The 16,126-nt window shown below is 45.5% G+C and overlaps 1 protein-coding gene across 3 annotated transcripts in view; it reads left to right on the top strand.

Moving 5' to 3' along the window:
- The window catches only part of ZC3H6 (zinc finger CCCH-type containing 6), a 202,835-nt gene that overhangs the window by 165,560 nt on the left and 21,149 nt on the right, over window positions 1–16,126 (top strand). For all 3 annotated transcript variants that reach the window (XM_030195943.1, XM_030195944.1, XM_030195945.1), the window contains 2 exons: window positions 6,464–6,720; window positions 10,428–10,942. In XM_030195943.1, the coding sequence (XP_030051803.1) occupies window positions 6,464–6,720; window positions 10,428–10,942 (772 nt within the window). The remainder of the gene's footprint in view (window positions 1–6,463; window positions 6,721–10,427; window positions 10,943–16,126) is intronic.

The raw sequence follows: 16,126 nt of genomic DNA, 5'->3' as shown, positions 1-16,126 counted from the left end.
CCCAGGATTTTTTCTCCTGTTGGCAATCCGGGTCACCACCCGGGTTTATCTCCTGTGTCCCGTGTGAAGTTCGATTCCAGCTTAATTGTTGTTTTTGATCCTTTTATGACACTTTATAAGTATCGTGGGAAACTTCTGTCTGACTCGGTTTTGAAGAAAACTCCTGAAGCTGCTGCTGCTGCTGAGAGAAAGCATATCCGGCAGCTTAGGCTCGTTGAAAACCCAGTTTCTGCCATTGACCCTTTGACCCTGCTCTGCGAATATCACCGCCTACTTGTCTCTCTTCCAGTCCTGCGAAATACTCCGGAGGCTGACGCAGTCCAGCTTGAGTTCCAGTTCTGGCTCAGATACTGAGTCCAGTGTGAGTTCCAGTTCCAGCCAAGATGCGGAGTCCACGCCGAGTTCCAACTCCAGCCAAGATGCGGAGTCCACGCCGAGTTCCAACTCCAGCCAAGATGCGGTGTCCACGCCGAGTTCCAGTTCCAGCAAAGATGAGTCCAAGTCGAGTTCCAGCAAAGATGCTTAGTCCAAGTCGTTCCAGCCCAGACGCTGAGCCCAATCCGGGTTCCAGTTCCAGCCCAGATGCTGAGTCCAAGTCGAGTTCCAGTTCCAGCGAAGATGCTGAGTCCAAGTTGAGTTCCAGTTCCAGCCATGAGGCTAAGTCTAAGCCGAGCTCCAGCGCTGGCCCAGAATGTCGAGTCCAAGCCGAGTTCCAGTTCCGGCCCAGATGCTGAGTCCAAGTCGAGCTCCAGTTCCAGGCAAGATGCTGAGTCCAGTTTGAGTTCCAGTGCCAACCAGGATGCTGAACCTAGGCCAAGTTCCAGTTCCAGCTCAGATACTGAGTCCAATCTGAGTTCCAGTGCCAGCCAGGATGCTGAATCTAGGCCGAGTTCCAGTTCCAGCTCAGACGCTGAGTGCAGTCCGTGTTCCAGATCCAGCCCAGAGGCTGAGTCCAGACCAAGTCCCAGTTCCAGCCTAATTGCTGAGCCTACACCGAGTTCCAGTTCCAGCCATTAGGCTAAGTCTAAGCCAAGCTCCAGTTCCAGCCAAGATGCTGAGTCCAAGCCAAGTTCCAGTTCCAGCCAGGATGCTGAGTCCAGGTCGAGTTCCGAGTTCAGTCAAGATGCTGAGTTCAGTCTAAGTTCCAGTTCCAGCCGAAATGCGGGTTCCAGTCCTGACTCCTATTCAGGCTCCAGCCCAGCTACCCCTGGTCATGTTTTGAAGCTCCTCCGTAGGTTCCACCATTGTTACCCATGGAGACCTGAATTCCCCGTGGAGGTCGGGAGGGCCTTGAGGGGGAGGTACTGTCACGATGGTGACTATTTTCCTTGGCTATGCTCACCTCGCCCTCTGGTGGCCAGAACTGGTGGCTGCCATAGACTGTCTTGCTGTCTCCCTACACATTCCAGACTTTCACTCCAGTCTGGTCCAGATATTCTAGCCCTCCAGACTTGGTTGGAAGTTTGGCAACTAGCTTCACCCTTAGCTGCCTTGAGATTCCTGCAGCTGAGCCTCAGCTGCTGATTGCCTTTATTAGGCACCTGGCCCTTTCAGCAGGGCCTTTGCATTACCAAGGGTCTCGAGGTAACCGGTGTTCAGTTGCACTCTTGCCTTGTTCTGTTCTGTGCTTATCTCTTGGTGCCTGTGTGTACTTTAGCCTTGTCCTGTTCTGTGTTTAGATCTTGGTGCCTATGTGTACTTTAGCCTTGTGTTCTCTGTTTGTTTGTCTGCTAGGTTCTGCTTTCAGTCTAGCTTTATTGCTTGCTTGCTTGTTTGCTTGTATGTCTTTCTTAGTGGCTGCTTGGCAGCTTTCAGTCATTGCCCTAGTTCTTGTTTGTGGAGCCTAGATTTGTGTCCTGTCTAGTCTGTCTTGTTTGGTTCCCTGTTCACCTTGGGCTTCTGCCCTACCCTGGTTAGTCAAGCTTGTCTTAAAGTCCTTTACCCGGTATAGTATCCATTCTTCCTCTGTTTGTGGCTTGTTGTCTTCAGCATCTGTTCCCCTCCTGCTTGTGTCTGCCCTGCTTGCTTTCAGTTTCCTTCCAGCCAAGCCTGTTTGGAAATCCGGATTCCTATCCTGAACCCTGTTTTGACCACGCTTGTTTAAGAATCTTTTCTAGTGTGAGTTTCTTGGTGTTCCAGCCTGCTTGCTCCAGTACCAGCTTTCCTCTAAGTCCTGCCGGCTGCCTGCACCCAGGGGCTCAACCCCTGGGGAACGGCAGTCAAGTGTAGGTGAAGCCTAGTTCCTGTCCAGTGTGTTCCAGTCCATGTGTTCCGGCTTGCTTATCTGCGTCTGCAGTCCCTGCCTTGCTGGTGTGCTAGCTCAGTGCTGGTTGGGAGGTTTTGCCTGCTGCTGCTGCTCCTCGGCAGTGGTCCAAGGGCTCACGAATCCTGGTTTAGCCTTGAGAGTCCTGACAGAACGGCAAAAGAATTGGTTGGACTGCTAGGTGATTGAGGAGTAAAAGGGACACTCAGGGAGGACAAAGCTATAGCAGAGAGATTAAATGAATTCTTTGCTTCGGTCTTCACCAAGGAAGACTTGGAAGAGATACCAGTGCCAGCAATGGTATTCAAAGCTGACCAGTCAGAGAAATTTAATGAAATCTCTATAAACCTGGAATATGTAATGGTGCAATTTGACAAATTGAAGAGTAGCAAATCGCCTGGATTGGATGGTATTCACCCTATAGTATTGATAGAATTGAAAAAATGAACTTGCAGAACTATTGTTAGTAATATGTAATTTATCTTTAAAATCACGCATAGTACTAGAAGATTGGAGGATGGCCAATGTAACACCAATTTTTTAAAAAGGTTCCAGAGATGATCCAGGAAATTATAGACCGGTGAGCCTGATATCGGTGCCGGGCATAATGGTAGAGACTATTTTAGAGAACAAAATTACAGAGCATATTCAAAAGCATGGGTTAATGAGACAAAGCCAGTATTCATTTAGTGAAGGGAAATCTTGCCTCACCAATCTGTTACATTTCTTTGAAGGGGGTGAACAAACATGTGGATAAAGGTGAACTGGTTGATAATGAGGCATATTTTCAAAGCACTTAGCCTTCCAAAGTTCCATAGAAACCTATGGAACTTTGGAAGGCTAAGTGCTTTGAAAATATGCATCATTGTGTAACTGGATTTTCAAAAGGCATTTGACAAAGTGCCTCATGAAAGACTACAGAGGAAATTGAAGAGTCATGGGATAAGAGGTAGTGTTCTGTTGTGGATTAAAAACTGGTTAAAAGATAGAAACAGAGAGTAGGGTTAAATGGTCAATGTTCTCAATAGAGAAGGGTAGAGTGGAGTTCCTCATGTGCTGGGACCGCTGCTTTTTAACATATGTATAAATGATCTAGAGATGGGAGTAACTAGTGAGGTAATTAAATTTGCTGATGACACAAAGTTTTCAAAGTTGTTAAATTTCAAGAGCGTTGTGAAAAATTGCAAGAGGACCTTAGGAGACTGAGCGTCTAAGTGGCAGATGCCGCTTAATGTGAGCAAGTACAAAGTGATGCATGTGGGAAAGAGGAGCCTGAACTTTAGTTATGTGATGCAAAGTTCCACATTAGGAGTCACTGATCAGTAAAGGGATCTTTTTCATCGTTGATGATACGTTGAAACCCTGTGCTTAGTGTGTGACCGTGGCTAAGAAATGCCTTTGTATTACTCGAATACTGTGTGCAATTCTGGTTACCACATTTCTGAGCCCTCATAGCCTGAATGTTGAGAGCTTACAATTTGCTTCCTTGCATCTTCCAGAGGGTGTCTCCAGGGTCTTGCAGGCTTCCAGAAAAGATTCCACCAAGAAGTGTTAGTCTTTTAAATGGAGAAGGCAAGGCCCTAGATCCTATTTCCTGCCTTGTACAGACCCTGCTTACATAAGTACATAAGTATTGCCATACTGGGAAAGACCAAAGGTCCATCAAGCCCAGCATCCTGTTTCCAACAGTGGCCAATCCAGATCACAAATACCTGGCAAGATACCTTCTGCACCGAGTGGTCTCAATCCCAACTCCATAAGGGTTCACCTCAGTGCAATTAATGCTTATCATCTACATATAGAGGATAAGCCCATGTCTGGTTTGCTGTTGACAAAGCCCACTGGCAATCCTCCACCTGTGTCATGGGATCTCAACATCATTCTCACCCAGCTGATGAATCTCCTTTTGAGCCACTTGATTCCTGTCATCTGAAGTACTTGACCTGGAAGGTCATATTTTTGTGACTTTTACTTCAGCTAGCAGGGTCAGTGATCTTTAGGCCTTAGTGCCTGATGCAGCTTTTACAAATTTTCATCACAACAGAGTAGTCTTCTGTACGCACCCTATTTTCCTACCTAAGGTTGTGTCGAAGTTCCATCTGAACCAGTTGATTGTCTTTCCAGCATTCTTCCCCCGACCTCATACCCATCCTGGAAAAAGCACACTACACACCTTGGACTACAAGCGAGCAGACTAGGCCCTACAGACAGTCCCACCCAACTTTTTCTTTCTTTTGATCCCAATAGGATAGGGGTCACCATCGGGAAATGCACCATTTCCAATTGACTGGCAGATCTCATTTCTTTCACTTATGCCCAGGGTCATGTCAGGGCTCACAATATTAGAGCCATGGTTGCGTTGGTAGCCCACTTGAGGTCAGCCTCCATTGAAGAAATTTTCAAGGCTGTGACTTGGTCTTGAGTCCACACATTCACATCTTGAGCAGGATACCCGATGCGATGCTTGGTTTGGACAGACAGTGCTGCAGAATTTATTTGGGATCTAGGGTCCAACTCCACCCTCCTAAGCCCATTTTGTTCTGTTCCAGGCTGCACTCTCACCCAGTTGTGTATAGGTTCTGGTTAATTACTTTTTTGCCCTCATTGTTGTGAGGTCCAGTTGATCTCTGGTTGTTGTTGTTTTTTTTTGTGAGCCTGATAAGCTAGGGATTCCCATATGTGAGAATTATAAGCCTGCTTTTCCTCAGAGAAAGCAAAAGTACTTACCTGTAGCAGGTATTCTCCGAGGACAGAATGCCTTATATTCTTATATACCCTCCTACCTCCCCTTGGAGTTGTCTTCTTTTTATTATCCTTTATATTGTACTGCTGGTCCCGTGGTCTTGAGGCGGGCGGGAAGGCATTCACGCATGCATGATGGGAGCGGGTCTTGCTCTCAAAGACCTATTTTTGGTTGGGTACAGGTGAGAGGAGTGGTACTTAGTGGGATGGGTTTGGTGGAGAGCTTTGGGCATGTTATCGGGGAGGGGTCATGACTTGTGATTGGGTTGTGACCACACAACTGGATTGTTGGCAGCTTAGCTAAAGGGCCCTTTAGGACAAGTAGGTTACAAAATCGCTACTTGAATGTTAAGTGCCACTACTAGCATGTTCAAAACCCTGATTGATGCTGCTCTTATTTTGAAGATGTTCTTTTGTAAAATGGCAGTTTTTGCTGGATGTGCTACAAACCACATGTCTCTTTCCCACAGCTTTAGAGGTATTTTACAAATGGCTTAGGGCCCGATATTCAAAATGATTTAACTGGGCAGGAGAGGCTGTAGCTCAGGAGGGCATATTCAACAGCACTTAACTGGGAAGTGCTACTGAATATTCCCTTTGACTGCCACTGCATTGTCCAAGGGGTAGAGTCTGGGCAGAGCTGGGAGTTATGCACCAGTGACATTCAGTGTCAATGCCTGCATAGCTCATTTGGCAAGTAGGACTATTTAAATAGCTGTCCTAAACTTGCCTGGTTAGCTTTGCAGGTTCAGCACTGAATATCAGCCAATATACACGCTCAAGTTATAGAATACTAGCAGTCACATGCATGACCGTTACAGTTACATGCATAAATGGTAGTTGAGTGCTACCAGTATTCTTTAACTTTAGTGTGCAACTCGCATAGCTCATAAATGCAAGGGGGCATTCACAAGGGGGAAGCACATGGGTGGGGCCTGGGCATGCCCAACATTTACTCATGTAGCTTATAGAATACTGTTAGTTAAATGCTAAACTGCTGCATCTAGGGGCACACATTTATATCTGCTATTGATATAATGTAAGTGGATGTGCCTAAACGGCGCATAAATGCTAGTATTCTATAACAGAATCTGAGCGCACAGATGTAGTTACAGAATTTGTGCTCAGCAAGCTGCATATTGGCACCTAACATTTTAGGTTTCCATTGTAGAATTGCCCCATAACTTCTGGGTACCACTGCTGACCCAGATATTCAGTGACAGTACCTGGATATGGCCCGGCACTGAATATCTGGGTCTAAATTAGCTGGCGGCAATAGGCCTTGAAAAAAAGGTTACTGCCGCCAGCTATATATGGACCCATTAGTGTTCAGTGAGTTTTTGTAAAATATTCTGCAAATGAATGTCCAGATTTGGGTATCTTTTTCTACCTAGATGACCTATGCAAAATCAATCTATTTGTTAAAATGCCACACGTGCTACAATTTTTTCATTTTAGGTTCTGAATACTGAAGAAGAACCACAAAATGAAGATGAAAAAGAATTAGAAGAACTGAGAAAACGTGGCATAGCTCCTCTTCCTAAACCACCTCCTGGAGTTGGACTCTTACCCACGCCACCAGAGCAATTTTCATTCTCTGAGGCTGATGATGATGATTATCCCCTGGATCCAGATGGCCTGCAAAAGAAAATTCCATCAATTTTTGAAATTGTTGTAAAACCTTCTGTGAATGTATCACACAAGACTGTTCAGAAGTAAGTTTTTACAATACTCTAAAATATTCCTAAAACAAAATTAATTATTTTTCATACTTGGTTATGGTTTGGTAATTCAGTTATATCAATGGCAGCTAACTACTATATTGAACACAAGTTTTATCTTTAAAGACACAGACAGAACTGGATAAAAAAAGCTGATTTCACCCAGCCAATACAGCACGTTAAACTTTTTTGCCTTTTAATTTGCAAATCATATAGATCAGTGGTTCCCAAACTTTTTCAGTTCACGGCACCCTTCGTGTCCGAGCAATTGTTTGCAGCACCCCCAACCTCCGCTCCCCCCCCCCTCGGCTACATAGGTCTCCGCTCCCCCTGCCACACAGGTGCCCCCCCACCCACACAATTCTCCATCTTTTTATCTGCACAAATATTTGGAGGGGCTGGTTATAGGGACACCCTAGCACTGGTATAACATACTGATTACGATTTATAACAAATTACTATTCTACCTATAAAAAGTTATTCCATTATTATACTTCCTCTTTGTACATCTGTATGCTGCACAAACCAATATGTTTAAAAATATAAGAGATTAAATAAAAGAATGCTACCAACAATAAAGAATGACAACTCGGATGCAGCAGCTCATAGGTTTGCTTGCTTTTTTTTGAATGGGAATGGATACAGACTACTAACCTATTGGCTTCAATTTTTTGACTTCATCCTGTCTCCTGTTTACATCCAACCTCCTTAGCAGTAGCCTCTGAGTCCCAAACGCCGTCTACTCCCTGTCCCCATTGGCCGCAACCACAACAAAAAAATCAAATCTGGGGCCGCAGCAGCTTTCAGGCATGTGCTGTCAGCTCTGCTGGTCCTCTGCCCCCGCTGACATCAACTTCCAGTTCCAGGGGCAGAGAACCTGCCTCACCAGAGAAACCTATGTCTCCAGATCTTTTGGGTCCACAAAAGGAAGCCTTCTTAAAGGGTCTGCCTGTACCTGTGGACCGAGATATAGAGCAATGAGCCAACTGGAACTCTCTTCCTCCCTCAGAACAACCTGGTAGCTCCTCTGCTTCAGCTCAGAGAGGCAGAGAGACTGAGTCTTGCCCATGTCCTTTGCCAACTTTTCTAAATCCTCCCCAAACAGCAGCTGCCCTTGAAAGGGCCATTTATTGAGGAGCTTCTTAGATGTTGCATCTGCAGCCCAGTGGCACAGCCACAACCAGCATGAGGAAAGAGACACCAGATCATAGAGGATGTCGTCAAAAAAGGCCACACCTAATTCCAGCCGAGAGACCTTAGGGGACTCCAGCAGCTGTTGTAACCAACACAACATGGCTCTGACTATGTAGCCTCCACAGATGGCAGTCTCACACTCGCCACCCCAAAGGAGAACCCCAGCCTCTCGTGGAGTTCTCTGAGGGGAGAACCACCCTGAACTGGGATGGCTGTCTTCTTGGTCAAGCCCCCCCCCCCCCCCCATTTGCTTGCAAGGCTTGTTTGACCATCCGATTCAATCTCCAAAACCAAAAAGGGTCTGGGGCCCTTGGGAGCTCCATCAGGACATCCCCCTAGCAGTCAACCCCTCTGGGCAAAAGTGAACCGGCTCCAAGCCCCGAGGGGGTTGAATGGAGTCCTGCTGCAGAGAAACTGCAGCAGAAGAAACAGAAGTGTAAAAGCCAAGATGGCTGCCATTCCCACCAAAAACAGTGGGATCAAGGGTCCCGGTATCACCATGCTGGGAAGCTGAATAGCAGCTTAGGCCCACCCCCCCCTTCCTTGGCTCTTTTTCTGAAGTTGGAAAACATCCATTATAGGAGGAACAGATAGAGCCAGCAGCTGTACTCGGATGCCAGCTCTTGCAGATGATGCATCATCTGCCAGCAGACATGACTGGACATGTGGCTAGTATGTGCAGCCCTGGCTCTGAGATAAGGCTGACTTCAGCCACCCCCTGCTCTCAAGGATGATTTCCCCGCCACCCCCTGCTCTCAAGGTTGCTTTTTTCCTTTTGCTTTTTTTTTGTTTTGTTTTAACTCACAACACTATTCACTTAAAGGAACAAAGCTAAACCAGGCAGAACAGATTAATGTTAATATACGTCTTATTAATTGCTATTTTCTCAGTTGGGTCCAATGCATTGTACAAAATAACAAAACAAAATAAAAGGCTGTATGTGCACAACATAATAATAAAAGTACTACAGAAAAAAAAAAGAGTAGAAAAAAAATAATTTAAATAGTTTTTAGTCAAAAATAATGCCTATTCTAAGTAAAATAAGGTGATTTACTAAAATTTTTTAACTTGTTTACAAAATCTAAAATAGCTCCTTTTTAATCTAAAAGGCAAAGGTAGAGAGTTCCAAAAAGAGACACCAATGTACGCAAAGATGGTTTTGGCAACACTAAAGAAGCGTACATTTCTAAAAGATGGAGGACAGAGAATTAATCTGTCTTGTAACTGAGAGGAATGTCTGAAGAGAAGGAAATGAAACTAGGTTTATCAGAAGTAAAACTTTAAAAATTTGATAAAACAAACGGGCCATTTTAAACATAACATTCATTGGCAGGAAGCCTGCAATTGACAAGAAATTATTTAAATCATTTAAATACTGTATCTGAAATACGTATTTCATCTAATCGATCAAGCAGCAGAATATGATTAACTGCATCAAAAGCTGCAAAGATGTCAAATTGTAGCAGTAGCAACTGTTGACCAGAGCTTATCTGTTCATTTATGTATGAGGTCAGAACGAGCAAAAGAGTGTCTGTACTGTGTACTGATCTAAAGCCAAATTGAGTATAATGTAAACATGAGAGCTTGTTTCAATAGGCAGAAAATTTACAACCAACATACGATTCTAACACTTTAGTAAGGAGTGGAGTGCTGGCGATAGCTAGATGGTTCTAACCGCTTACCCTTTAATATTATCTTTTTTTTTTGCTATTGCCTGGGAGCTGCAGGGGATCCCAGGGGTATGGGCGATGAGGGGACGGTGGAAGGAGTGAGGACTAGCTCCCCTCTGGCAGGGCTCCATGGGGCCAAGTCAATGCTTCACCTATGACTGGGGGCAGCAGAGCAATGTTCCACCCTTTACCAGGACTGGTCCGGGGACTGAGAGTTTGGGAGCGGCCATTATGCTCTACCAAACTGTGTGGCTGTTGCCTACAGAGCTGGGAGCTAGGCCAGGAACCAGGATCACCAGCCTGAACAACCTACCATCTACTAGAGATAAGTAAAATCCTGGAGTTTTCCACTGAGCACCAGCAGGTTATACAAGTGAGCTCACTGGAAGAGATTAGTTTTTCTCTGTCTCCGTCTGCTGGTAGTAGAGGATAACTCCCACTTAGCTCTATGTTCAGGATGGTATGACAAGGAAATTGAACTTTATTTCAGGTTATGGGATTGTTTGGAACTGATTCCCTCAAAGTTATTCCTTGAATTTTGCTGTTGCTTGCTTTTTTTTTTTTTTTTTACAATGTGTAAACAAAACCATTAAAAATATTTTTTTTTCTGAGTGTTATCTTGAATTAGTAATAATGCAATTAACTTTTAACTAATGTCCAGCTTTCTCTAAAAGACCTCTGGCTTCACTTATGCTTTGCCTTCAATAATTATTGCTTGAGTAGAGACAATTCCTCAAAAATTTTAAAAATACATTTAGATTTGAAGCATTCTGTAACACAAAAGAACTATATTTGAACAGTATAAAGATGTTAAGCTCTTATGTTTTTCTGTAACAGGCCAACCTTTTATAATAGCACATCACCACCAAGACCACCATTTCAAGGAAACCAAACAAATTCTCAGCATGTGTATAGTTCTGAGGAAAGTATGGGATCTGGATCTGGACCTAGACCTAAATCATCACAAGGATATAATGGACAAGCAGTGCATCCAAGTTCTCCAGGTTCTCTTGGGCATCAGCCTCATATAGAACCCCAAAGTCTGACAGTGTCTCAAAGTCCACCATTGGAACCTGGTAAGTCTCATCAGCCGTACCAATCTGGCCCTCCATTAGCAACACCTGGCATTGGTGGATGTTACAACACGCCTGGAGCACAAGGTCACATGATGAACATCCCCAAAGAAAATCAGTTTCCACCAGGTGCATCATATCAACACATTCCTGGTGAACAGCAGCAAGCTGTACAGAATAATAGTGGATTTGAGCCTCTACAGAAGTCAGTGGATTTCTATGATAATTATTACTCACATCAAGCTGTGCATAATTTCCAGCCAGCAAATAATTGTGGGGGTAAGTTTTTCAAAGCCATCGTCTAGAAAGCATCTTAACAAATGTCTGTTCTATTATAGTTTTGAGCGTTTCTAGTTGGAAAAGCAGTAAAGAGTGCCCAATATTCAGTGCCATTTATTCAAGTTTCAAGTGTTTCTACTTGGGTAAGTTACCTTGACTAGGGCTATACGCAGATTTTCAGCAGCATTATCTGGATAGTGCTACTGTAAATATTTGTAGACTGGAGCAGTCTGAAGGCAGAGGATTTACCTGGAGACGAGCAATATTCAGCACTGATATCTGGATAACTAGGAACAGCAAAAGCTGCAGGTTACCCAGGTAATAGTGCTGAATGTCATCATTATCTGGATATTCAAAGCTCTGTCCATTATTCCGTACATGCTACCATACTCAGATATTCAGCACTAATACCCAGATAGTGATGAGCCCTGAATATTCAGGTATAACTTTAAATGCCGCACACTAACTGCAAAGTTTGAATATTGACCCAAGAATTTTTAACTGCTTGAAGGAGGAAATGGGAATGTATGAAGAATGTCCTTTGAATACAAAGCATTTCCTTTCATATTTTTAAATTGTGAATGATAAACTATTATAGTTTTCTGAATAAGTTTGATAGATCATTTTTTTTTTAATAGTGTGCCTCTGTTTAACAGAGAGTCATATCTGCTGGCAACATGAATTAAACTTAATGAAATGTAACCATCTCAAGTCACCAGAATCATAAATTAGGTTTAATGAATTCTGTTAGAGTAATTTATAATACAACAGTCCAAACCCCATCTTTTTGTATGACAAAAACAAAAAAGATTTCAGGAGTTCAAACATGTAAATTTTACAGGCTGCTTATGGACCCATGGCATGAAAAACTGGCCATTCTCAACATTTTTGATCTGCTACTTTAGTCACCTTTTCCCAGAGGCAGTCACAAATAATGAATGTATTGTTTCTTACAAGACTGTTAAGGTTGAATCTTCAAGTCCACTGTAAGGATTAAGCACTAATTTACTGATCAGAAAAATCAAACTAATGGTAATGCTGTATATTCAAATACGTCTATAAGTCAAAGGGAGACAAAGAGGCCAATATTCAGTCCGTGGGAGGCAGCATGCTTAAATGCTGCAATCGACGCTAAACCCAGATATTCAATTCTGGGCCGTTTCCTGTGACTGGCATTGAATATCTGGGGTTTTTTTTGGCTGACTCATACAGGCTATGTCCATATTCGGTGCTGGCCGGTTAAGGTTATAGCATCCAAAGATAGGAGTTCTGTTTAGGCGGTCCGACTTGGTTGCTTAACTTAGCCAGTCAGCGCTGAATATTTGCGGTTCTCACACGATATAACCAGTTAACCTTTTGGCGCTAACTGGCAATATTCAGCAGAGATAACTGGTTATCTTGCGCTGAATATTAGCGGTTAGATGCACAAATGCTGTTTAAGTCTGGCTGGATAAATAGCACTGAATATTGGCCAGAAAGTAACTTGCCTAAAATTAAAGTCAGAAGGCAAGAACACTTGTAGAGGAATGTTCCGGGACTTCTGAATCATAGTTCAGTGCTTTAGTCATTACTGCTCACTTTTTCTATAGCAGAACCATTTACATTAGAGGCCCTGTTGCATTTCTGTGAATACAGCTGCACATGGATTTGTGAAATGGACATAAGGAGGAAGGTTTCAACAATGCTGAAAGTAAGCCAGGGGTGCTTAATGAGAGAGCAGGATAAAGGATGCACATTATCCCCTTCAACTTCTAAGTAGCTTGTAGATCAATGGAAAAAAACACAATTTAAAGTGCCTGTATACAAATGCTAAAAGCCTAAAAAATAAGATGTGAGAGTTACAGTACATAGCACTGAATGATGAGGTAGATATAATAGGCATCTCAGAGACTTGGTGGAAAGAGGACAATCAATGGGACAGTGTGTTAACAGGACACAAATTGTATTGCAATGATAAAGAGGATCAAATCAGAGGGGAGGTTGCGCTATATGTTAGAGGGAATTTAGTCAAATAAAATAAACATTCCTGCATTCAGCGGGGATTTCGGTTTTATTTAAAGCCAGGGAAAGACCCAGCAGTGTGTGGGTCCTACAGACCGATTTCACTGCTGAATGTCGACGTTAAAATCCTAGCTTAAGGTCATGGCAGAGCATTTGAGTAGAATACTGCCTCACCTTATCCATGAAGATCAATCAGGATTTATAGCTCATAGACAGGTAGCGGACATTCTCCGAGGACAAGCAGGCTGCTTGTTCTCACGACTGGGTGACGTCCACGGCAGCCCCCACCAACCTCCGACCAGTGGGTTCTCCAAATAGTGCGGTGCGGATACGCCCTGAATTTGGCCTCCCCTCCACCAAATTGTCCTTCGGGAGCTCAATCCTTCAGCTCCCAGCACAAGCGAGTACTTGCAGAGGAACTCTCCGCCCTTCTCAGCGCCAATGCGGTCGAGCCCGTGCCACCCGGGCAGGAAGGGCAGGGATTCTATTCCAGGTACTTCCTTGTGGAAAAGAAAACAGGGGGGATGCGCCCCATCCTAGACCTGAGAGGCCTGAACAAATTCCTGGTCAAAGAAAAGTTCAGGATGCTTTCCTTGGGCACCCTTCTGCCAATGATTCAGAAAACGATTGGCTATGTTCCCTGGATTTAAAGGACGCATACACTCACATCCCGATACTGCCAGCTCACAGACAGTATCTCAGATTCCGTCTGGGCACATGGCACTTTCAGTATTGTGTGCTGCCCTTTGGGCTCGCCTCTGCCCCACGGGTGTTCACCAAGTGCCTCGTGGTGGTTGCGGCGTATCTATGCAAGCTGGGAGTGCACGTGTTCCCATATCTCGACGATTGGCTGGTCAAGAACACCTCGGAGGCAGGAGCTCTCCGGTCCATGCAGTGCACTATTCACTTCCTGGAGCTGCTGGGGTTTGTGATAAATTACCCAAAGTCCCATCTCCAGCCAGTCCAATCTCTGGAATTCAGAGGAGCTCTGCTGAATTTTCAGACCGCTCAGGCCTTCCTTCCCGAAGCGAGGGCCAACAACCTCCTGTCCCTGGCTTCCCAGACCAGAGCGTCTCAGCAGATCACAGCTCGGCAGATGTTGAGACTCCTAGGTCATATGGCCTCCACAGTCCATGTGACTCCCATGGCTCGTCTTCACATGAGATCTGCTCAATGGACCCTAGCTTCCCAGTGGTGCCAGGCCACCGGGAATCTAGAAGATGCCATCCGCCTCTCCACCAGTTGCCGCACTTCACTGCACTGGTGGACCATTCAGACCAATTTGACCTTGGGACGCCCATTCCAAATTCCACAGCCCACGAAAGTGCTGACAACGGATGCGTCTCTCCTGGGGTGGGGAGCTCATGTCGATGGGCTTCACACCCAAGGACTGTGGTCCCTCCAGGAAAAGGATCTTCAGATCAACCTCCTGGAGCTCCGAGCGGTCTGGAACGCACTGAAAGCTTTCAGAGATCGGCTGTCCTGTCAAATTATCCAAATTCGGACAGACAATCAGGTTGCAATGTATTACATCAACAAGCAGGGGGGCACCGGATCTCGCCCCCTGTGTCAGGAAGCCGTCAGGATGTGGCGTTGGGCTTGCCAGTTCGGCATGCTTCTCCAAGCCACATACCTGGCAGGCGTAAACAACAGTCTGGCCGACAGACTGAGCAGAGTCATGCAACCGCACAAGTGGTCGCTCCATTCCAGAGTGGTACGCAAGATCTTCCGAGAGTGGGGCACCCCCTCGGTGGACCTTTTCGCCTCTCAGACCAACCACAAGCAGCCTCTGTTCTGTTCCAGGCTACAGGCACACGGCAGACTAGCGTCAGATGCCTTTCTCCTCCAGTGGGGGACCGGCCTCCTGTATGCTTATCCTCCCATACCTTTGGTGGGGAAGACCTTACTGAAGCTCAAGCAAGACCACGGCACCATGATTCTGATAGCGCCTTTTTGGCCCCGTCAGATCTGGTTCCCTCTTCTTCTGGAGTTGTCCTCCGAAGAACCGTGGAGATTGGAGTGTTTTCCGACTCTCATCTCGCAGAACGACGGAGCGCTGCTGCACCCCAACCTTCAGTCTCTGGCTCTCACGGCCTGGATGTTGAGGGCGTAGACTTCGCTTCATTGGGTCTGTCTGAGGGTGTCTCCCGTGTCTTGCTTGCCTCTAGGAAGGATTCCACTAAAAAGAGTTACTTTTTCAAGTGGAGGAGGTTTGTCGTTTGGTGTGAGAGCAAGGCCCTAGAACCTCGTTCTTGCCCTGCACAGAACCTGCTTGAATACCTTCTGCACTTATCAGAGTCGGGCCTCAAGACCAACTCAGTAAGGAATCACCTTAGTGCGATTAGTGCTTACCATTATCGTGTAGAGGGTAAAGCCATCTCTGGAGAGCCTTTAGTCGTTCGATTCATGAGAGGCTTGCTTTTGTCAAAGCCCCCTGTCAAGCCTCCTGCAGTGTCATGGGATCTCAACGTCGTCCTCACCCAGCTGATGAAACCTCCTTTCGAGCCACTGAATTCATGCCATCTGAAGTACTTGACCTGGAAGGTCATTTTCTTGGTGGCAGTTACTTCAGCTCGTAGGGTCAGTGAGCTCCAAGCCCTAGTAGCTCATGCTCCGTATACTAAATTTCATCACAACAGAGTAGTCCTCCGCACTCACCCTAAGTTCCTGCCAAAGGTGGTGTCGGAGTTCCATCTTAACCAGTCAATTGTCTTGCCAACATTCTTTCCCAGGCCGCATACCCGCTCTGCTGAACGTCAGTTGCACACATTGGACTGCAAAAGAGCATTGGCCTTCTACTTGGAGCGGACACAGCCCCACAGACAGTCCGCCCAATTGTTTGTTTCTTTCGACCCCAATAGGAAAGGGGTTGCTGTCGGGAAACGCACCATCTCCAATTGGCTAGCAGATTGCATTTCCTTCACTTACGCCCAGGCTGGGCTGACTCTTGAAGGTCATGTCACGGCTCATAGTGTCAGAGCCATGGCAGCGTCGGTGGCTCACTTGAAGTCAGCCACTATTGAAGAGATTTGCAAGGCTGCGACGTGGTCATCTGTCCACACATTCACATCATATTACTGCCTCCAGCAGGATACCCGATGCGACAGTCGGTTCGGGCAGTTGGTGCTGCAGAATCTGTTTGGGGTGTAAATCCAACTCCACCCTCCAGGACCCGAATTTATT

This window comes from Microcaecilia unicolor, chromosome 3 (assembly GCF_901765095.1).
Source record: "Microcaecilia unicolor chromosome 3, aMicUni1.1, whole genome shotgun sequence".
In the NCBI taxonomy this organism is placed as follows: domain Eukaryota; kingdom Metazoa; phylum Chordata; class Amphibia; order Gymnophiona; family Siphonopidae; genus Microcaecilia; species Microcaecilia unicolor.
Note: the sequence above shows the minus strand (reverse complement) of the source record. Positions and strands in the feature narration are given on the sequence as shown.